Genomic DNA, 24,947 nt, shown 5'->3' with positions numbered 1-24,947 from the left:
ACGAAAGGGACTATTCCCATCCAATCCATTATAAGGATGGCATGGAACTTAACTAAATAAGTCGTCTAGGACCTTAATAAAGAACATTTACTGGGTTAATAAAGTATGCATAGCCTCATCATTTGTTTTTATATGTTAGCGTTAGGGGAGGGAGTAACCTTTCAAAAGGCTTAACCTTTTCTACAAATCTTCTCAATTACATAAATAAACTACCATAACACAAACAAACATTCTTCTACTTTATTCTATGTTGTCTAATCTATTTTATCCCTGAAAATAGACACAACAACCTAATTTTAAGTATTTTTATTGTTGTTCATAAAATGAAAGAGATAAATTTAAATGTTATGTGATTTCTTTTTTAAAAGACAACAATACTCTTTTAAACTTTTTTTCTTTTCTTTTACAATCAAGGATAACTAGCAACAAAATGTTTAAAAAATAGAAAATTTTTATAATGTAGGATTCATAAAGAGTTACTTAGATTAGATCCCTTAGTGAATTAAAGTGGGTATGTTGACATAACTGGAAAAAAGTGCAGAGCTGGATCTTTAAATGTGTAGCCGGGGCCTAGCCGTAGCCGAGGCCGTAAACGTAGCCTTAGCCGTCGCCACTGCCAGTGCTGCCAACAAAACAATAATTTTTAAGAGATTTTACAGCATTGCAATGCCAGCTATCCTAGAAATATGGATCTCTAAAATCTTCTATGGCCAACCCAAAAAAATAATTTTTTTTTATCAAAGAAATAAAATTGTTATGCCTATTATTAATGAAAATCATAAAAGTAATTCGGGTTTTGTTGGCCTGGGCAATTGGCCCATCAGGGCTAACAAAACTGGTTTTAATCATACAATTTTTTATTTTAATATCCGCGGAAAGTTGTCTGTAATACGATGCGATAGATAACTATTGCAATATCATAATATCTTTATTTTGTTTTAGATTTTGTGGAAGACGCGCGTTTGTTTACCTCCCCAATTAATGCTACACCAGGGACAAATTAATTCTAATAGACTTTAGGAGATTTTTCAGTGTTCAAAGGACATTTTGTTTATTTTGTCCATAAATTGAAGAAGCTAGAGGTATCATCAAATCACCAAATTTTGTTAAGTACAAATTAATCAATAAATTTAAAGAAAATTGTTAAAAACTCATAGAAGGGTTACTTCCATAACATTTTATAACATTTTTTGAGATTTTGGAGCATAAGGAAAAATATGTTTTTAAGGATTTGTTTCACAAAAATAATTTAGTGATTGGCTACCATTTCAAATTCAGCAAATTCATCCCCTTTCCTCAAGTGACCCTAAGGGCCTCTAGGAGCGTAGTCGCGAGTGCGTGATACAATCTAATTCTTTGGATGGATCAAAATGTACAAATTGTAATTGTTAAAATCTAATTTGATTTAATTTCTTTGCCAATAACAAAAGAAAAAACGGATAGGACAAAGTCTTATGCTTGAAATTTTGTATGTATTAGCTTTATGGGTTTAAGAGTATGGAATATAATAATCAATTAAGCTGACATTGTTCTTCCCTTCACCCTGACAAATAATACAACAATTTTGGTGAGGGATAGATCAATGAAAGATAAATAAAATTATAATTGTTTGTGATTAGTTACTGATTTCTTTGCGAATAACACAATATTTTTGGTTGGCGGAGTGGCCATCGCTGCCATTATTGTCTTAGGTAAGCTTTATTTTAATATTTAGGAGATACTCTATAATTGAATCATGGCATGTAGTCTGTTTCAAATTGATATTTTTGTGCTTTCCTTAAAAGAGCCTAGCGATCGCAGCAATCCCTCAATAATAAAATAAATGGAAAAATAATGGGGGAGGGAATTTTTCTCTTTAGATGTAACCACTGCAGGTCAACTCTAACCCTGCGAGGTATATGCCTACTGTTCTATAAACCTGCAGGACTAACCAATATAACCTGACCTAAATTAATAAACAAACAAACGAAAAACTACCCAACCCCATTTATTTTCAATCTATTTCATAAAAGGGTTTATCGCCTTTAAATTTATCTTTAGAATTTACTAATATTAAATATTGAATTAAATATATCTGACTACAAAGCTTTGAACCAATTTGATCCTGTTTGGTAACAAGCTGGGCGTATAGGAAGTAGTTTGCATCCTAAATTAGGAAACATGGTGTGTCATCACTTCCACATCGTGACTTATCTGAAAATTAATTTACATTTGCAAAAGACCAAGGATGTTTAAGGATAAGATAATGCACAATAAATTGATGGTCTTCCCAATGATGATTCACACATCTGCCCTTTCAGTAACTTAGGTGTAAAGTGTTTGTAAGGTTTGAACCAACCAAACAAAATTCAATAGAAGTATATATAGCCTTTTATCAAACGAAAAAAATGACGAAGTAATAAAACTTTGGGTACCAGCGCAATTTACTGTCCAATGTTCCTCCTTTTCCCATGAAAAAGACACAATAGCCAAAAAAAATAAAGAGGTTCAAAGGAAGATTAAGGCCAATGTAAATGAAATATTGGTGTTGTAATAATAGTTTACTCTTTTGATTATTTGATGATACCAATGGTGGAAATGAATGTACACCAGAAAAATTACCACGTTTTTGTCTCCGTCTGTTCTCAGCAGGCGAGGAAATAAATTGTTGATACTTACAAGATGATTATAGGCTTCTCACACTTATAACAATATAGGGCTCGGCACTCAGCCGCGGATGAGCCTTAACTTTAAACCCGGTAGACTGCTAAATTTTTGGATGTTTATGTACAGGTTTAGACAGCCAGCTAAATTATAATATGACGACTTCACAGAGGCTTACACGCTGCTGACTCGCGGCTGCCGAGCCCTGAACAATACAACTAATTTTAAGTGTCAAATGTCATTAGTGGAGCACTTTGATTTTTTAAGTACAATATTGTCTTAAACAGTTTATTTTTAACAGAATCTTAACCGAATTAGACAATCGCAATCCGGATCAATAATTAGGTCTAAAATAGAAACATATCTCAATGGTTTAATTCTAGTGTAGTGTCTAAATATTATGTTACCAATTATTATCCACAGTACTGAAACAATCCATTGAAAAGTGTTTGTCAAATTAAGTCTAAATTTAAAGATATCTGCGTGACTTAAACATACTTTTTGGTTACGCTTATATTGTACCTTTGCTATGTGATCTACTATATTGAGTTTCTGCATTGGTCACACAAGTCTAAAATGTCCTTGTGACGTTGTGACGTACGTAGACACCTTCAATTATTGAAAAGCTTTGGCTTTTAAAATACATCTACAATTACATGATCATTTATTCAAAACATTTTTATATAATATTTATAATCTAAATTACTGTTTTTATCTATTTTAAAGTAGATCAATCATTTTATGTTATACTTGTTTGTTTATAATACAAATTTTAAATGTTCAAATTATTAATTAATTCTACCATATTTATGTTTCTAGGACGCCTAAGGGGGTGAGGTTTTAGGGTCAATACCCCCTCCCCCCTCTTCCATAAAAATACTTAATGAGTCGGACGATTCGCCCATCTCTTACTCAGTGCATCTTTATCCTTACGGGATATTATCCCGGAGAGACTCTTGTTTCCTTTACTTTACCTAAACTAAAATAAAAAGACAAAATACTTTTTTCCCACAATTCTATTTTTGGTTTACTCTCAGTTTGAGAAAATTTCCCCAATAGTTAATATCTCTAGCTTGACATTGAAAAGCAAAATTGATATCACAAAGTTTGAGAATCTATAAGCTATTTCCATTAATAAGATAAGATTAAGTTTTGTTGCATTCTCATTATGTACATTGCACAGTAGCTTGGTTCAAAATTTCGTTTTTCTTATAAAAATAACATTATTTTTTGTGTCTGCTAAGCCAATATGGCTCTTTTTAGCTGTGGCTCTTTGTTAAGGGTCACTAAATAAAGAAAACCAAAATCTACAACAAAACTCAAATTGCAAATGCAAAACCTTTATCCTTGAAGTATTAGCCGGCCCGGTAGTAACTCATTAAAGATTCAAGATTTTAAAAAGGATGAAAACAACCATTAGTAACAAAGAATAAAAAAATGGATGGACAATCGGACAAAGTGAGTTATATACAAGATGGTAATTGTTCAGACAGATTATATTTTGGTATACAGGGAACGAACGGACGAACAGACAGACATGGTAGGATATAGAGCATCTTCGCTTCTAAAAAAATATAAATTGGGACACCCTACTCTGTATTATGTCTATTAACATGTGGGTTCTGAGGTTTGAAAGTTTATACCATTAACACAAGGAAAATTATAAACAACACACTCACACACACACACACCCAACCACATACACACCCACTAACACACACATACACACATTTACACACTAAAATTTGTACATGCAACACAAAACTTTGGTGTCTAATAAAATCTATTTCTTAAATATACATAGGAGTGGAACTTAATCAAGTGGACTTGCATATTTCAAAGAAAAATCCAATTATTGCTGTCTTTCATAGGAATATAATATCTTAAAATTTTGACTTATTTGTTGATAGTCAATAATATCTATCATACAAAAGTGTACTTCTTACAGTTTACCTTTACTGTAAATATCATGTCATAAGCTTCATGTATATATTTTTAATATACTCTTTTTTTCTTTTTACATGGTTTTTTGTTACATATCATGGTTTAAATGGTTTAGTTCTAATGAAAAATATTTTTTAACAGCTCTTCAAATGAAAATGTATTTATTCTTGTTGTAGTTTAGTAAACAACTAAAATTTGCAAACTTTATTGTTGGACATCTTGTTAGCAAACAAACACACATCCATACGCAAATGCAGAATGAAACCAGCAGATGCTAAAACCAACCAATATTCAATAAATTCCATATGTGCATCTTAACACTGCAAAAATACACAATAAAGTACGTTCGACTGTTATAAAACTTTTTTAAAGCAAAAATATATATTTATAGTTAGGTTTTTCGCCAGCCAATTTTATGCTATAATTTTACCCAAAAACCATTATATAGTATTTCAAATCCAATTAATCAATTTGTTTCCAGTATGTATGGCTTTAAAACCGATTAATATCCGCTGAATTAGAACCGGTTCTCATCCATTCTGAAAAATCATGTATAGCTTCGTATTAAAATAAATTTTCCACGAATAATAAATTAAAAATCATAATATTGATAACAGTTTTGTTAACCCTGGACTGCAGACCCTCGGGGCTAATAAAACAAAACAAAACTCGTAGCTAAATGATGATTTATACTCTCAGAAATAACTTTTTGCAACAATATTTCATTTTTGTGATTAATTAAGTGAATATTGAATTGATTTTATTGTGAAACAATTTTGAAATATTCTTAAATAAACAAGGATGACAACATCCATAGCCTCAAAGCTCTTATCATATTAGGACTACTACTAAATTATATTTCTACTAGGTGCTTCGCCCTAGCCTCAGAGAGAGGGGGGAAGTGGTCAGAAAAATAGGCTAAAACCAACCCCAACAGTATAACCAATTCGGTCCAGTATTTTCCGAGTTCTAGGCTTCAAACAAAAAAACTTACTATTGTCTGCATTTAGCATTGTTATTAAATATGTACAATAATGTGAGTACTTTGTAAGAAATACGTACAAATGCTGAACAAATTTGTTTCTGGTTGGAAACAAATTAACAAATCGATTCGGTCATTGGTTATTTACAATACGTTGTAAAACAAGGACAATTTTGTTGACAGGAAATGTAGTAATAACGTTTGTGTATGAAGTTTAAATAAGTTTTGTTTATCTGTATGTCAAAGTAACAAGATATCGCTCTGTAATTATGTAGTTTAAGATCTCGCTTTCCGTTGGAACTGCAGGGTTCTTATTTACAGTGCAGCTTCTTATAGGTTCAAGTAAGGTTTATTACTATTTGGGGAAAAGTATCTCAACCCACATTTGCAATTTGTTTTGTTAAATTTCTTTTTAGATTTAAAACAAAATTGTAAAGGTTCGACTATAAGAAGCCCAAGAATTACAGTCTGAAAGTTTTTGCATTATAGAGCTATTGTCTATAAGTTGATAAATATAACATTTATATAAGTATTGATTTTCGTTCACAAAGCAGAAAGTAAAGCTTAAAATTTACTTCAGAGATTGACAGACAAATAAACTTATTGAGAAGATTTCTTTATAATTAAATTATGATGAAAGTGGCAAAAACTTTGTCTCAATAAAGTTATTGAATCATTTACAATTAATTTTAGTTGTCATCTTTCTTACTCATTATTGATTACACGTTTCACATGAGATTGTCGGTTGATCGGTAATACGTTTTGTCACTCACTCGACATTTATTTCTAAATGCTAAAAAAATACAAACATAAATAATGATGTAACAGAAACTAAAAAAATACAAATATTGTTACATATATAAAATTTTAACCATATGATGCATTTTGTAACCACGTTCTATAAAAAGAAATTTGGAAAAACCTTTTTAATAGAATTGTAAAACACCCATAACATACCCCTCCTACATACATAACATAAGTGCCTGGGAGGGAGGGGACATTAGGCTGTGTAGTCCCCCTTAGATCCCTAATTTGTTTTAAAATAAATTTTGAGGGGGGAGGGGATATTGAAATGGTGTCGCCCGAGAGATTTTAGAAATATTACCGAAATTTTTCAATTTATCTTCTGTGTGTTATCCTTTCAAAATATTCTACACAAAGTATACAAAAAAACAAGGATGATAACATCCATAAGCAGCTGAAGCACAAATAACCTTGGATGGACAAATAGAAACTAAAAATAGCAGACAAATCACCTTTCCCCCATAGCGTCACACACTGATTGTCTAACTGAATGACGGACGGATAGACACACTGTGAACTATAGAGTAAATTTGCTACTAAAAACTAGGACAATATCAATCATGTCAGCACAGCAATGACAAAAAAGACTGTGGCGCAAAATTTTAATCTAAGTTAATGACGACAAAACATAGAATTTCTGGAAAGGAATGGATGAAAAAAGATATTATTGAGTTGCTTCGCATCAAAAAATAATAAAGTTAAAGGGTATGACTTTTCACTTTAGAAATATTTATCTTTTCTTCATCATTAATCATGGGTTTACAATAAAAGGATTGCTTAAACTATTTTTGCAAAATTTTCTTACATAATTTTCTTATATCATTGAATAGCTAATATAAAGACTTAAGGGAGGCTTACTCTAAAAGTTGAAGGAGTTGTCAACTGATCAGTAAGGAGTCTTTAAGAAAAATACTAATGGTGCATTATTTGCCAAATGTACCACTTTTCTGCACTACCTCTCCGATTTTGTTAATACTCTATATTTTGGTCCGTTGGGTGATTCAAGGATGCTGGATGGCCAAAAAAAAGTTTCAGAGTCCCTGGATGTCTAGATATCTAGCTATCTATGAAGGTAAGTAACAAAAATTTAAAAAACACCCATTTTTTCACAATTTTAAAAATTAATTTTTTCATCAATCTTACATCCAAGCTATACATTTTATACACCAAAATGATCGTTTATTCATGTAAAAAGCGCACATAGTGCTATTTTGGCCAAAACTCTAATTTTACAGGGTGTCCAACAAAAAGTGTATTTTGGATATCTAGCATAATACCCTTAATACCAAAATACACATCATTTGTTATTTATGCAAAAACCGCAAAAACCGAACCGTTTTGCCGTTATTCACTGCCAAAGGCGGAATTTTTTACGTTTTTTGCCGTTCCCGAGGTTCTAATAGGCATTTGTGGTAAGAAGACGTTGATTTATCAAGATAACTGTGAAATACTTTTATTTAGGCATTTTAATTTACTAAATTTCATGTGAAGTAAAAATTTTTGTATATTCAACCGATTTTTGTCAAAAGGAATTTCAAATGCACATGATTTATGTTTCTTTTATTACTTATGTTATAGCAATTATTTATATTACATACACTACATTTTCTTGTTTTAACAATTGAAATCCATCTCGACGAAAAACGGTTAGCTGCACAAAAAATTTGACTTAATATGAATTTTAGAAAATTAAATTTCCTAAATAAAAGTATTTAAGAGTAATCTTGAAAAATCAACGTCTTCCTACCTAAAATGCGCATCAAATTCTCGGGAACGGCAAAAAACATAAAAAATTCCGCCTTTGGCAGTGAATAACGGCAAAACGGTTCGGTTTTTGCGGTTTTTGCATAAATAACATATGATGTGTCTTGAAAAGTTCTACAAAAATAGTCTATGGCCTTAAAACGACTCCTTCCTCCCAAAAATGGGCAAAAACCATCATTTTTCAAAAACATGCACAGGGTGTCCCAAAAGTGTAAAAATTTGTAAAATAGGCAAATATTATTGTTATTAGTCAAAATCTGTATCTATATGACAGTTTTAAGTAACTCAAAAATAGAAAAAAAATTTAAAAAAACCCAAATTTTTTTTCTCTTTTTTTGAAAATACAGGGTGTCCAAAAAATAGGAAAATATTGATCTGGTCAGAAAATACTATGGCCAAACATACTAAGACACATATTAGAGTAATTTGAAAAAATAGCCAATTTGGACCAAGTTTTAGCTCTACAGACACAAAAATCACATTTACAGGGTGTTCCAAAATGAAATTTGACAACCTTATTGTCCCGGGTCCTCTGAACCATTATATACCACATATGCCCACAGATAAAACACAGGATTTAAGCCAAAAAAAATGATTTTTTTCAGACAGGTATTTTAGGTATTACGCTAGATATCCAAAATACACTTTTTGTTGGACACCCTGTAATATTAGAGTTTTGGCCAAAATAGCATTATGTGCGCTTTTCACATGAATAAACGATCATTTTGGTGTATAAAATGTATAGGTTGGATGTAAGATTGATGAAAAAATAAATTTTTAAAATTGTGAAAAAATGGGTGTTTTTTAAATTTTTGTTACCTACCTTCATAGATAGCTAGATATCTAGACTTTTATGATTTTTAGTTTAATAGTCGTGCAAAATTGTCTGTAATTCGATGCTATACAAGATTTTTCAGTAGGGCTGAGAACCGGTTCTAATCCAGCGGATAATCATCGGTTTCAAAGTTATATCTATTTTATTAAAGAGGGAACCTAGACCTTTATATAATGAAAAGCTTTATATTTAGTAGACTGATAAAAGAAAACTTTTGAGTCGGTTAAGACTCTTACAATTATTATACAGTGATTTTGTTGCTTACAATCTGTAAATCAGCTGGATTATTAGGTCTAGGAATTCTAGGAAGCTTTATTTTGGCTCTGGTAATATTTTAGAGTGTCAGGGTCGATCTCTTTTGGTAGGATGGTGGACACTCCCCAAAATATTTAAAAACCTTCCCAGGATATATGAGAAGCTACATTGTATAAGAGAACCAGATCGGTTCAGAGATTAGCGAAATATTTAGGTACAAACAGACAGACAGAAATTCTGTTACTTTCTTATAAGGATATTAAAAGCAAAGCTATAATAATATCATTATGATTATAGAACAATAATTATCTAAAACTTTTTGATTCTAAGAAAAAGCTATTAAACTAACTTTTACAAAACTTCTGGTATTTTTTATAACAAGTTTGCTTTCATAACTTCAACATGTACTTTGGTTAATATTTTTATATGCATAGCATCTCTATAAGTATCTTCTTCCCTCACTGACTGACTGATAAATTTGCTGATTTCTTTACATGCAATTGGTATTCTATAAAGCTTTTCACATGTATATATCATCATGTGATATTTGTAATTTCATATGATGACATGGTCGTGAAAGTCAACTATTAAGGTTTATGTTCGTTTCTTCGTTTTCATTGATCAATCACTTTGTTATTACCTCAATTTACAACATAATTTTACACAAAATTATCTAGCTACAAATATTTTACTATATACATATAATCTATACTGCTAGGCATAGGCATCTATGGACCCTTGGGTTGGGGGGGGGGGGGGAGTCAAAACCCCTCTTTCAATTACAGTTTTTTTTTAAAGAAAAAGGTTTTAAAAATTTTTGAGGGGGGTTTTATTTTTTTAGAGGTGTTTTCTCCTTGGGTGATGGTAGTACTCTCCACCAAAATAGTTATGAACCTTACCAGGTCCTATGAAAAGCTATATAAAGGAGAACCATATGGGTTGAGTGAGATCCCTTGGTACACACAGACACATGTAGAATGTAGATCCTGTTATTTTATTATAAGGATATGCAAAGTAATATACATCATTTTTATTTAATCTTGGCAGTTTGTGCATTCTTGTTGATACATTTTATTTTTAACTTTGAAGAAAACTCAATATATTGAAAGTTATTTACATATTGAAATATTGAAACAGTACTCTTACATGTTGAAATTCAAGTACAAAATATAGAGTCAACATGAGTACTATCTTTAAATGCAGCTAAAAATTCTTAGGTTTGATAAGTGACTAAGTCAGTTGAAAATATGAGTTGAATAACTTTAAAACTTTAATCGCTTGAAATGACAAGTTCTAAATGATCAAAATTATATGGTTTGTGTACAACTATCTCTACGTCTAATCTATCATAAGCTTGTTGTTTCTGTGCTATTATGAACATAAATGTCCGTTTTTACATTTAATTATATTTCATCAACAAGTGTTTGTGTTGTTTATTTGATTATTTTCAGTAAACATAGTCTGTTGGAAGAATAAATATTTTTGCGGTATTTTGTGCTATCACCAAAGTGTTGAATATGAGCCAAAATAAGAAAAGTTGCAGTGGTTGTAGTACCCAAAGTATAAACAACAACAAAAAAGGATTTAGAATAAATTTTTCCATTTTATCCCTGTAAATAAAGATAATCATTTTGCGCCAGTACCCAAAGTGTTAAAAATAGGTCAAAATAAGAAAAGTTGCATTGGTTCTAGTACCCAAAGTATAAACAACAAAAAAAAAGGATTTAGAATAAATTTTTCCATTTTATCCCTGTAAATAAAGTAAGTATGTATATCCTGATGACAACGTGATAATTTTATTTTAGAGATTGTTCTGTACGCCCTGGACGTTTATTATAACCAGACCTACCTCGGGGGACAAGTCTTGTAAGTATTTGTATTGTTCTGTAAAGCACTTGTTCTTGTTTTAGGCATTTCACTGTTCGCTCTCGATGTCTATTACAGAAGGACAGTCGGATCACAAATTTTGTAAGTATTAATAAAGTAGTTTGGACACACCTGCCAAGATTTTAATAACTGACATGGTTGATTTTTCAATACATTTCTTTCATTAATGATCTTTCTATTTACTTCCACTTCATTACTACACACCTACTCCTTGTAAAAAATAATAAGATGATTGCTTGTCTGTCTGTGTATTTAAAAAAATCTTTTTTATGGTAGGGTACCTGAAACCTCTCAATCAATTGATACGTTTTTCTCGTTAAAACGGAAAATTACTTTGGGCGGGGTCGACTAAACTCCTCCTCTTTAAAGTGCCACCAGAGAACTTTTTCTTGTCTAAATTTTAGATTAGTATGCAGTTTTTTAAAAATATCTTTAGTGAATTTATACACATAAGACATATTTTTGGACACTTGCAATTTATAAAACAAGGATGACAACATCATAAAAGCGAAGCACTTAAACAGTAGGACAAACGGACATTAACACTTATAAAGTGTCAGAACTGAATAATCATAATATAAATGTATAAGAGTCAAAGCAAAATTGTAAGTAAAATGTGTTGAAAAACTGCTTGATTCAGGATAATGTTTATGGACATACTTACATTTCTAGAACTTGATTATAGAGTTGCTTCGCTTATTACATTATACTTTGTTGTCCCAGGAATCAATATACCAAAAATCAGATCAATCGGATGATTAGATCACATAAAAATTTGTTGTTAAAAAAGTAAAAAAATCAACATGTTTAAAATGGACGTACGGACATTTTGGTGATGATTATAGAGTTGCTACGCTTTCTAAATCGTACCTAACTATTAAAGGAATCACCATGCAAAATTTGAAATCGATAGGACAATTCTAACATGCCTAAATTAACGAAAAAAGCTATCCGTTACGGACGGACGGACGGACGGACGTACGGACGGACCGACCCTAATTATAGAAAAGCTTCGCTTTTAAAAAATGATAATGAAATAGGTAAGTTGCACAAAAGCGCACTTTCAACAATGCACTTTTTGCACATTAGACTACCCCAATAATTGTTTCTTTTGATATTTTTTAAAAAAATTATGATCAAATTTTCTTTTAAACTAAGATAATTAAACTAATAGTAGCGACGCTGTAATAAATGTAAAGAAAATTATAAGAATAATCATTAACAGAAACAATAAAGGGAAAACAGAAAGAAAAAAAGAGGAATTACAAATGGAAAAAAGAGAAAAAATAGGGGAGATTTAATAATAAAACCTAGTGAAAAAAGCATCAAACCAAATCATTATCAAAAGATAAAAGAACGGACACAGACACTAATAAAGTAGCTTCGCTACTAAAAATATATTTTATGCTATAACATATTTTTTTTTGTTTTAGTGCAAACAAGAAAGACACAGTACATCCCTATCTTCAGGTTAGTTTCACCTTGATTTTTTAGCTATTCGGGCCCAACATAACTGGATTTTTTTTTGAAAATTATGTGATAAATGCACAAGTATATATGTATAACCCAGACAACTACCTGGCTAAAGTGTTGAGGACCTTTTTCGTCTGATTGTCAAACTGCTTTCTGCTCTTTTGTAGCCACTTGGCTATATTCATATTTCCGACGCTATTTGCTGATATTCAAAGATTGAATTTAAAGTCAACACAGGCTCCCCATCCCATGGGGAAAGTTACATATAGCTCGTGTCCTTTCTATTCTTTTACTTTAATCAATGAATAACGATTTTAGGATTATCCTGCCTACCCTGATCCTTTCCTGTCAACCTACAGATCTGATGAATCTGAACAGAATATTATCAGGGTAATTATGTTTATACTAAGCAGAGATGGGTTTTTGAATCAAGAATGCCGCGTTTTTTCGACATTTTTTAGACCTGTCGCCTTCGTTCAATCAATCATTATTATGAAAATGCCCTGTAGAATTTAAACAGAGTATACAACTATTTATTTAACTATTTCACTTTTGTTGGTACGGCTTTTATAGAAGAAAAATAAGTGATCTTAAATCCATATTTGCTGTATATTAATTCATGCATCTTTTTAGAGCTTTATTAGACATTCTACAAATGGCTGAAATAAATTTGAATTCCTAAGTGGTATACTCTGTTTAAATTCTACGAGCCAATTTCATATTAATGATTGATTGAACGAAGAAGACCGGTCTAAAAAATATCGGAAAAACGCGGCATTCTTGATTCAAAAACCCATCTCTGTGTGGCTATTCTAAAATAAAGATATGTCAATACCTACTTTATTGAGTGAGTATGTGATAAGTAATTGTCAAGGCCTTATTATACTCTTTTCGTATTGATATCGATAGTGAAAGTATTCTGTAAATGTCCTGTCTGTGTATAACTCTGTTTTTTTTTCTGCAATCAAAATTCTGCATTATTGCTAATTTTTTATCATCAAATACCCTTTGTAAAAAAGCAATGGATTTGGATATAGGATATGCGTGGATATATTGATAGGGGAAAAGGTAGTCAATTTAGCTTGCTTATATGGATCTGTTAAATTAGTCAGTTCATTCCAAATTCATCAGTGGAGGGGTTGGGATATAGGGGGTGGATGGGGGGTACTGTTATTTTATCCAGCTGCGTTATCAGAGTACATGAAAATCTGTAGCAATATTCAAGTAATAATATATCGATTCCCAAAATACAATGGTTCTAATATTACATTTGTTTTTAGATTCTGCGATGGGTGTCTCGGTTACAAGAAGTTTGGGGATCTTAATATAACTTAAGGTAAAACAGTTACTTAACTAGTAACAGAATAAGTAAGAAAAAGCTATATAGAACCAATTTGCATGTTTACCCCCCTTTTGAAATTAAAATTATATTTGTGAATAGTGTTGGATGCTCAAAGCTCAACTTTGCTACAGTTTTGCTTTGTTTTATGTATGTCGACATAGCAAATGTTTATTTTGCATGGAGTTTTAGCAATCAAATTAAAAATTCTCAGAAAACACAAATGAATAAAAATCAGGGTTCGTCAGCCACATACATTTACCTAGCTGCAGCCACTTGAAGAATAATTTTCAAATATCCGACATTTTCTATCCGCATGTATTTTTAAAGTTGCTTTCCCACCAAAACCACCCCATGGTAAAACAAATTGAAAGTAGGGAGGGGGGAGGGGGGTTATATATGCAAAAACAATGCGAGGGGCCTAACCCTGTGGGGCTGACCAGTACCCAATATAACCTAATCTAAAATATAAACAAACGAAAAATTAGGTGGGATGGAATCTATGCTTGACTAAAGACTTCGAGGGAAAACGTCTAACTTTGTTCAAGTGACCGCTCGTCTTAAAAGCTAAGATGCGGCTGCCAATCCTTACTAAAAAATCCTAAATTGCAAAAAAATGTTAATTAAATTTTTATTTCAGACTCAGTGTGCAAATCATCGTACCTACAACAATTAGTATAAACAAAACAATTGGACAAACAAAACAAATTAAAAATTTTAATTGCCAAGTTTATTAGATTATAGTCACATGTTACTATTGCATTTTTGTATGGATTTAGAACTGGATAAAGGAATAGTTATTTCTCGCATCGTATTATAAACAGCTTTCCGCGTATATAGAATGTACAATTATAAGATGAAAATCAGTTTTTGGCACGGGCTAAAAAAACTGGCTTTAATCTTATGATTGTACATTTTTATTTTCGTAAAAAGCTGGATGTAATACGATGCTAGACATAGTTTTTCGTATGGATGAGAACCGGTTCTTATCCACCGGATTCGAATGAATTCGAGAAAAGATACTTTTTTAATTGAGCTAAAAATTTTGAATTTTTGTATAAGTATATCTGCTTTTATCACCCATCAAAATATCCCAATAAAGTATATAAAAACTAATGGCACAAAAAAACATTAACATCGATTGAAATATGTTTTCTTCTTTAATTTTAATTTATGGTGCTTCCCCTCAAAGTGCCTTTCGTGGACTGAAACCAACCCACCTCATATTTGATATAAATTGAAAGTAAGCGTTGGGAGTTATTTTTTTATATATATATATTTATATATCACCTAGCCTAACCTGAAGTAATAAACAAACAGATAAAAAAACTACCCCTCAATTATCTTTAATTTATTTAAGTAAGGGGCGGGGGGTTCTGTGATCGACTAGGTATTTTAAGGAAAATCGCCAAATTTTTAAATCTAAGTAAATTTATTTCTCGTATTCATTTGAATCCGGTGGATAGGAACCGGTTCTCATCCATACGAAAAAACTATGTCTAGCATCGTATTATATCCAGCTTTCTACAAATATAAAAATGTACAATCATAAGATTAAAACCAGTTTTTTTAGCCGGTGCCTTCGGCACCTCGGGGCTAAAAAAACTAGTTTAATCTCATAATTGTCTCACTTCTCAAATCCGCGGAAAGCCGTTATAATACGATGCGAGAAATAACTATTATATTTTTATGTAGAAATCTGTATTATGGTGTAGGGATAATGATATTAGATTTTTTTGGTTTGTTTATTTATACCATGAAGGGAAAGGACAATGGCTTATAAAATATACATCCTAATAATTTCATGCTACAAAAGGCCGAATTTGCTAATCCGAGGGATGTGCATTGATTGTCATAACATATTCTTATTTAAAAGGATGTATAAGAAGTGTTCTTTTTAAACTTCAAAATAAAATTATGGTTTTATACAGTTTTTTTTATTGAATTACTTTCGAACTAATTAACATCTAAAGAACTAACATGACGTTAAACGAAGAGGATATTAAATCGTCATGGTGTGTTTATAATGAAGCTAAATTTTTTATTTATTAATTTATTCTTCTAAGGGCAACATTAACATTAAGCAAAATCTTTATTATGAGAATCGAATTAAATGAATATAGGTAAACCTATCTCCAAATTAGATAAGCTAGAATTCCTAATTTACCTAATGGTTAGTAAACTTATCTTATAAAATTGGTATTTCTTCTTTTTATATTTCTTATATCATTACTAAAATATATTTTCTTTTTTTCAATTATGAGTAATTATTTAGCACAATTGAACCAACATTTAAAACGTCATGCATGAATCATGCTTGTAGCGAGACTGCAGAAAAATTTTGCATTATTTTCAATGTCATCAGTGGCAATTTCTCTCTTTAAGAATTTAATCAAGATGTTTCGAAGATTTTTTTTCAGAATGGTCGATTTTTTTGTTTTTTTTTCTATGATTTTAAAAAGTAAAGTAAATCAGTCAAACAATTTAGTAATCGAACATTTTTCATTTTCTGTTTTATTAAAGAAAAAGTACATTTTCTTTAAAGCCTTGTTTATTAAATGTAATGTCAGTTCTTTAGAAAAAATATACAGTATAAAAATTTACAAATTTTTCAAGGCTTAATCTCAATTTTTATCATTTCCGCAATTAATTTGCTATTTGTATTTTAATCATTCAAAAAATGATATTTAAATTGTAAATATTTTAAAAGAAAAGTTAAACAAATTTTAAGTACGAAATTAGAAATCTTTTTGACAGGCGTATTAAATTGAATTCTGAACAAAAAAATTTAAATCATGCTCATATTTAATTAGAAAAAAAAGAATTATATAAAATTTAATCTTTTTATCCTATATAATCCTATGTTATAGAATCTCCATCATAAAATATACCTAACCAAATAAAATTTATGCATTTTCTAATTTTTAAAATCATATTAATTGTATTATATTTTGTTAAGTTTATACCTCTTAATATTTATCTATTTAATCGTGCAATAAATGTTATCATATTAAAAAAAATATTTAAATAAACTGTATGTAAAAAATTATACTAGTCAATAAAAGTCTAAAATACAATATATTTCTTTTTTTTATTTTATTGTACAGTAAAGCTTTCCAACAACTAGAAACTTTAATCTTTAACTTTGTTGACAATTGCCGTAGCAATTTGTTATAATATAATTACGCAACCTTCCCCAAGATGTTCTTAGATTGTATAAGGATGTAGTCTATTTAAAATAGGAGCCGAGAAAATCACATTTCCCCCACAGTTTGACGGACTGTCGGACGGGCTGACTGACAGGCAAAGTGAATTGTAGAGTATAGCATTTCCAATATAAATTTCTTCGGATCTACTGCAGTTCACGGTAAAATATTGCTGGTAAGCAATATTTCTAAAAATCTATGAATTTTAAAGGCTGCTAGCTGCCAAAAGGCTGAACGTACAGATCATATATGCACACCATTTTAAGCGGCATAAAAAGGCCTACAAATAATCTGGAATAACCAAGATCCAATTATGCACAGGGAAAGCTTCACTGAAGAAAAAACGCGTAAAATAGGTCTTTTTTGCACATTTCTCTGCACTGCGAGATAATTATGCATTATTGATTAATTGCTATTCCAGATTATTTGTAGGCCTTCTTATGCCGCTTTAAACAGTGTACTGGCATGATCTGTACGTTCAGCCGTTTGGCAGCTAGAAGCCTTTAAAATTCATTGATTTTTGGAAATATTGCTTACCAGCAATATTTTACCGTGAACTGCAGTAGATCCATTTCTTCCACTTAAATATAAGCGAGTAAGCTACTTCAAAGATTTTTACAAAACTTACAATTTTCATTATTGTTACATTATAATGTTTAATGGTCCTTTTTCATATGTGGGTATTTATTTGTTATTTCTGCGCTACTTGGGGATATTATTGTTCTCTTATCTTTAAAATAAAAAATATAAATGGAACATGGTGAAATAATTTATTTATACTTATATAATTATATTTGAGGACAAAATAATAAAATCATAATTTTATCTCAACTGTTTACTCTTAAATCCAAACGATCAATAAATTATTAGAAGGTCGTTGGTTTAATGATCGTTTTATAAACTTACAGAAAACCTAATAAAATAAAGATTTTTAATTTAATTTTTAAAAAATATGCAACATGTTTGCAATAAATCTTCGAAAGTCAAAATATTGTATTATATTTTATTGTTTACTTATATCAAGGCACTTTATTTTTATATTAATATTTAAAATTTTAGATCCTTAAAAATTGTGAAATAAGTGGAAAAATTTTTAAAATGTTCTTGGGAATTAAAACATTATTAAAAGGGATGAAAAGGTTTAAAATCTTGAAGACAAAAGTTTCAAGAAGATTAGATTTTCCTTAATTTCTTTTTTTCTTACAAAGTTTTAATATAGTCTATTTTCTTAAGATTTTTAATAAAAAAATTCTTAAGGAATTTTAGAAATTATACAAGATACAATAAATCATTTGTAAATTAGGTTATAAAAAAGGTTTTTCTTTTAATAAATATGCACAGAATAAAAACAAATTATTTTAAATATTCTAAATCTATTTTGATTTCATGTATAATAAGGAGATAAGAAAAAGTAGAAAAATGATGTAGAACCACTGAAATTTTATTACTAAGCTGCAAAAAAAAATCGGGGTAAAGCATTTTAAAGGTAGGGGCAGAAATTAGGACTTCAACAAAGTAGCAGAATAAAAAGTCTCAAGGTTTAAGGCATATTTTTTTTCTGCAAATTTTAGTGATATCTTGATCTCTGCCCCTTAGTTTAGGGATTTAATATAAAGGTTTAATCATATACACATATCTTTCAAAAATTAACAATAACAGTTTAATAAACCTTTACATAAAATCGAATAGTCATTTTTAATAAGTTCAGCTACGTTTTAAAGGTTAAACTTTTGAAATATTGATAAAGGAAGGGTTGATTTTGCAAAAATCTCTTAAATCAAGGTTTATCAAAGACACTTAAAAACACCATACCTCAATCATTTTGACTTTAGTAGAGCATTTAATTTTAAGATGGATTTTCAAACCTAACTTACAAGATTCCCATAAAAACACCAATCCAACGATGCTAAAGTTTAATCCTTAAAAAAATAACTGGATAACAATAATTTAAATCACATACTCTGTCAATCTAATTTCGACCCAATACTTGTCATTGTAAGGGGCTATTATACACAGGGGGTAAAGGTATATTGTAGAAAAAAAATAATATTGCCCAAGTCTATCATATTTTGTAAATATTTTTCAAAACACGAAAATATAATAAACTTGTAAAAAAAAGTCCCGATTCATAAACAAAAACATTTTATCACTTATCAATAATCACTGACTTGTAGCAGACACTTTTAAAGTTCGGGCTTACTGATCATCAAAAATAAATTTATGCCTATATTTTATTATAGATATGTTATGGATGGATCTCGACTTAGTAAGGATTTTTAGGTCCTTTAGATCTTGAGGGGCGCATGGGTTCTCCAGGTTGAGGTCGCATAGGTTGCTGGGGCTGGGCAGGTTGGATTCTAAAATAATAATCAGTTTTATACTGCAGATTCTTTGAGCATAAAATAGTGCGACGGTTTCACTCAAAGTGTCTAGTCAAGCACAGAAACCCTTCTCAGTTTTAAAAAGAAAATTGAAAAAAAGGGGAGGGGGGTTGTAGTACTTGTTTGGTGGTCTTAGGCTAGATTAGGATATGTTATATTGTCTACAGGGTAGCCCCGTAAGGTTAGAGTACCACAGATAAATTTAAAATCTTCGATTTGTCTCTCCTATCATCCCTGAACTGACCTGGACAGTTGAACACCCAGATCATAGTTGGGTAGATCCATGTCTGGATACCTGGGGAGGGAGTTGTCTCTCCCAATATACCTGACAATGAGAAACCTACCTGTAAGGTTAAACACTAGGATCATAGCTGGGGAGATCCATGTCTGGATACCTGAGGGGAGGTTCTCACCTATTATACCTGGCAATGAGAAACCTACCTGGAAGGTTGAACACCTGGATCATAGCTGGGTAGATCCATGTCTGGATATCTGAGGGGAGGTGTCTCACTTAGCACACCTGGCAAAGATAAACTTACCTGGAAGGTTGAACACCTGGATCATAGCTGGGTAGATCCATGTCTGGATACCTGAGGAGAGGTGTCTCACCTAGCATACCTGGCAAAGAGAAACTTACCTAAAGGTTGAACACCCAGATCATAGCTGGGTAAATCCATGTCTGGATACCTGGGGAGGGAGTTGTCTCTCCCAGTATACCTGACAAAGAGAAACTTACCTGGAAGGTTGAACACCCGGATCATAGCTGGGTAGATCCATGTCTGGATATCTGAGGGGAGGTGTCTCACCTAGCATACCTGGCAAATAGAAACTTACCTAAAGGTTGAACACCCAGATCATAGCTTCATAGCTGGGTACCTGGGGGGGAGTTGCCTTTCCCAATATACCTGACAATGAGAAACCTACCTGGAAGGTTGAACACCCGGATCATAGCTGGGTAGTTCCATGTCTGGATACCTGGGGAGGAAGTTGCCTCTCCCAGTATACCTGACAATGAGAAACCTACCTGGAAGGTTGAACACCCGGATCATAGCTGGGTAGATCCATGTCTGGATACCTGGGGGAGGTGGCTCTTCCAGATTCCCGCCCTAAATATTCAAGAATATTTTCTGCGGATAATAAAATGAAAAAAGTATTTGATTAATTTGAGTTTAGTTGACCACTGGGGGCCAAAAAGACAGAGCCAACAAAACTGGTATTAATGTTAGGGTTTTTACTTATTATCCGTTTTAGGCGGATAAAAATCAGTTACAAATTCATACTGGAAAAAAAATACTGTTACTAAAACTGTTCAATTCTTGGTAGAAAAAAAACACAGTCAAGCCTTGTTTAATCTTACTCTAGACTTTGATGTTTTTCTTACATTAAACTTTTTCTGAACATTTTTTACTTAATGTAGGTACATAATGTTATATTCTATAGAAAAAGTGTATATGAAATTTTAATATAAATTTACATTTCTCCCATAAAAATTCAATGTACTTATATTATTTTAGCCTGCACTTGTGTTTACAACCAAGCATTATATTAAACAGGGATGATAATATTCATAAGAAAAGGAGAACAAAAAATTATGGTCTGACAAACGAACAAAGTGATTTATAAAGGAAATGTTATGTGGTCCTTTTAAGGAGTAAAAAGGTGTAAAAGTAATATAAAATCACGAAAACTTGAAAAATATTTTTTTTGTCTTTTATTGCATTTACCAACAGTTGTGAACTTTTTGGTAAAGAATAACATAGCTTTAATAGCAGATGCGTAAATCTCATTAACCCTCCAGCGATGCAAATGGACGTACAAACAGATTGACAAACAAAATGAATTATAGAGTAGCTTCACCAATAACACAATAAGCACATTTCTGTTTCTATTATTATCTTTTGTTTTTGTTACCTTGAGGCTTGAGGACAGGTAGACCACGTGACCTGCCTGGCGGGCTCATGCCCTGGCCCATTCCCTGAAGGTTGGAGCCTGCAGGTGCCAGACCAGGCAATCCAGGCATACCTTAATGAATTGTATGGTTCTATAAGCATATTCACCAAACTACAGAAAAATCGAAAAGGACGTCCAAGCTTTTGAAGAAAAAAGAGAAAAATGGAAGAAGGGTATTGTTTTTAAAAGCTTTTGGGGTGGATACATTTTTTTTGGCTGTAAACACCCTTTTATACCCTCCCCCCTTCATGGATCCTCGCAGTATGTTATTGTTTCATGAAATTTTAAAGTTTTTCTTATTGACATATCCCTATGAAATGTATCTTATTTTACTCATTGCTATACTCAACTGAAAGAATTGTACCTGTTGGAGTCAAACCTCCTGGAGACCTGTTGGGGGATCTATTTTGTCCGGGGGGCATCAACCCCTGGGGGGACAGGCCTGGTAGTGTTGTAGGAGGGGACAACCTAAACAATTACATTTTTGTTTTAGAGGTAGAGTAGAGGATACCACAGCCATACCTTCCTGACTGTTTATTTGTCTTTTTGTTTTTCTGACTGAATGTATGTCTGTTTGTCTAGATCTCAGATTTGTCTGTCTATCTATTTTTCTCATATCTATTTGTCTAAAAACCTATCTGTCTATATGTCTGTCTATCTATGTTTTCTGTCTATATGTCTGTCTATCTATGTTTTCTGTCTGTATCTCTGTCTATCTATGTTTTCTGTCTATATGTCTGTCTATCTATGTTTTCTGTCTATATGTCTGTCTATCTATGTTTTTTGTCTATATGTCTGTCTATCTATGTTTTCTGTCTTTATGTCTGTCTATCTATGTTTTCTGTCTGTATCTCTGTCTATCTATATTTTCTGTCTATATGTCTGTCTATCTATGTTTTCTGTCTATATGTCTGTCTATCTATGTTTTCTGTCTATATGTCTGTCTATCTATGTTTTCTGTCTATATGTCTGTCTATCTATGTTTTATGTCTACATGTCTGTCTATCTATGTTTTCTGGCTGTCTATCTATGTTTTCTGTCAATATGTCTGTCTATCTATGTATTCTGTCTATATGTCTGTATATCTATGTTTTATGTCTACATGTCTGTCTATCTATGTTTTCTGGCTGTCTATCTATGTTTTCTGTCAATATGTCTGTCTATCTATGTTTTCTGTCTATATGTCTGTCTATCTATGTTTTCTGTCTATATGTCTGTCTATCTATGTTTTCTGTCTATATGTCTGTCTAATTATGTTTTCTGTCTATATGTCTGTCTATCTATGTTTTCTGTCTATATGTCTGTCTATCTATGTTTTCTGTCTATATGTCTGTCTATCTATGTTTTATGTCTACATGTCTGTCTATTTATGTTTTATGTCTACATGTCTGTGTATCTATGTACATATCTGTCTAACTATGTTTTCTGTCTATCAGTCTGTCTCTCTACCTTTCTATTATCTAACTATCTAACTATATATCTATTTATCTACCTGTTATTCATATGACTAGGACGGCTAAACTGGGAATGATGAGTTTGTTCCGGAATATCCTATAAGTATTAAGCAAGAATTTATTCAAATAACAAATTATTCATATAACATGGCTTTTAATTTTCCTAGGACGAAAAAGGATTACTTAAGTAAAGATTATCACGCACAGGAAATAAAAATGTTGATTGTCTGTTGTCTCTTAAGTTTTTCTGCCAAATCTCATAAAGTGGCTAAGGCTAGCCTAAGCCTAACATTTGTAAGGCTCCTAGGAAACCCTAACAGATCTCTATGAGAATTGCTTACAAATGGACTACTGATGTTTAACTGCTCTGGGGAGCTTTACATTTGCCTCAAAATTTGTAAACCCTTCCCCTTCTTATATATTACTCTTGCAAATTTTGCGAAACCCCCCATTCCTCAATTCTTTTCATTCGCTATTTACAATGCATATGATTTAAAACTTAGATACATATAATTTCAGAATAGATTAAAAACTTCTTAAAAGACATTGCTTTAAATTGTATGAATTACCTGGAAAGCATATTCATTAATGGTATTGAAGGCTTCCTTTATCTGCTTTACACTGGGGCTATATCTAATAACAATAATAATAATTAGTTACATTAAAACCTTTTAATCAGAGAAGCTTTTTATAATTAAACAGTATCATGCGGAAATGAGTCATTATTTTGAAATTAAAAAGGCCTGACTTCACTTTTTTCAACCCTTAATGTTGTTACACCCTTTTGGTGAATCACTGAGCCAGAAGGTATTTAAGATTGTTTTTAGGCATAAATTTAAATAACATGAAAATGCATCAAAAAAAAGGATTGAACTTTACTTATAAGAATGGACTAAAACTCCTTTGTTTACATTTTTTCCTTCAACTGAATTATAACCGTAACAAAATAAGTTTACTCTCTTAATCTAAATAATTTACCTTGAAATAATCTGTGGTATAGTTTGCTGTTCTTGAGCACCAGTACGAGGACTAAAAATAATTTGTTTTGATTGAAAATTATAAAATAGAATTAGTTCAAGTATATATTGCATACAATTATTCAAAAATTCCTCAATAAGTTTTACCCCCGAAAATAGATCAATAAAAAGTATTTAAAAATAATCTAAATTTACATTTACTATACTTTATTCTCCCCAAATTATTGTAAGCTACTAAAAGCTGAATCTCACACATAGGAAAACTATTATATTCGTCTATTATCACATTCATTTTCCCTGCAAACTACAGACGTATGAATTTAAATAGGAGTAAAAGGTATAATACAGAATAGTAATACTACCAAAACGAAAATTCGAGTACAAATCATTCATATAACATGGCTTTTAATTTTCCTAGGACGAAAAAGGATTACTTAATACTTAAGTAAAGATTAACAACGCCATTAGTACTTACTCAATAGGCAGCTCTTGGAAGTCCGAATGTAGACGTTTATGTCTACTAACTGGGCTTGTCTGTCTGCGTAGCTCCTCTGCAATGTTGCCAAACAGTGGGTTGTGCATACGACGGGTATGGGTCATATCCTCTTCCTCCTAGTAGTAATTAATGCTTTTAGCAAATAATTTTTTAAATATTTCTTAATATTTAATGCAAATATGTTAAATTGATAGATGATTAGATAGCAAAAATATTATTTTTGAGAGAAATTAAATAAAGGAAGATAGCAATATAAGAGCTAGGAAGAATTTAACCTGTTGCTAAAGACCAGAGAGATAGATAGAAAGAAGATAGTAAGATATATATGTGTGTACCTGAGCTTGCATGGCCTCCTGAGCCATCATAACCTCCAGATCTGTAGATATTATCCTCTGTAGCACAGGATTAGATAGATATAAAGAGGGTAGGATAGATAGATAGAAAGAAGATAGTAAGATATATATGAGTACCTGAGCTTGCATGGCCTCCTGTGCCATCATAACCTCCAGATCTGTAGATATTATCCTCTGTAGCACAGGATTAGATAGATATATAGA

General features: G+C 31.4%; 1 protein-coding gene and 1 long non-coding RNA gene across 2 annotated transcripts in view; one reads left to right on the top strand and one right to left on the bottom strand.

Moving 5' to 3' along the window:
- Nucleotides 1–1,483: 1,483 nt before the first annotated feature.
- On the top strand, nt 1,484–15,193 carry LOC145324431 (uncharacterized). Its single transcript, XR_013881277.1, has 7 exons — nt 1,484–1,487; nt 1,620–1,691; nt 11,033–11,093; nt 12,548–12,584; nt 12,906–12,977; nt 13,868–13,923; nt 14,567–15,193. It is a non-coding gene; the product is annotated as an uncharacterized LOC145324431 (long non-coding RNA).
- A 2,695-nt stretch (nt 15,194–17,888) lies between these two features.
- LOC145324429 (muscle calcium channel subunit alpha-1-like) overlaps nt 17,889–24,947 on the bottom strand; it is a 54,468-nt gene continuing 47,409 nt past the window's right edge. Inside the window, exons 50-57 of the mRNA XM_080167018.1 lie at nt 24,370–24,506; nt 23,896–23,946; nt 23,487–23,550; nt 22,956–23,014; nt 21,828–21,931; nt 21,425–21,535; nt 20,538–20,619; nt 17,889–19,489 (exon numbers count right to left, since the gene is read on the bottom strand). Of these exons, the coding sequence (XP_080023144.1) occupies nt 19,396–19,489; nt 20,538–20,619; nt 21,425–21,535; nt 21,828–21,931; nt 22,956–23,014; nt 23,487–23,550; nt 23,896–23,946; nt 24,370–24,506 (702 nt within the window). The 3' untranslated portion in view covers nt 17,889–19,395. The remainder of the gene's footprint in view (nt 19,490–20,537; nt 20,620–21,424; nt 21,536–21,827; nt 21,932–22,955; nt 23,015–23,486; nt 23,551–23,895; nt 23,947–24,369; nt 24,507–24,947) is intronic.

Source organism: Acartia tonsa, chromosome 7 (assembly GCF_053477335.1).
Source record: "Acartia tonsa isolate MP-2025a chromosome 7, ASM5347733v1, whole genome shotgun sequence".
Taxonomy (NCBI): domain Eukaryota; kingdom Metazoa; phylum Arthropoda; class Copepoda; order Calanoida; family Acartiidae; genus Acartia; species Acartia tonsa.
The sequence above is the reverse complement of the archived record's forward strand: the minus strand, read 5'-3'. Positions and strand labels throughout refer to the sequence as shown.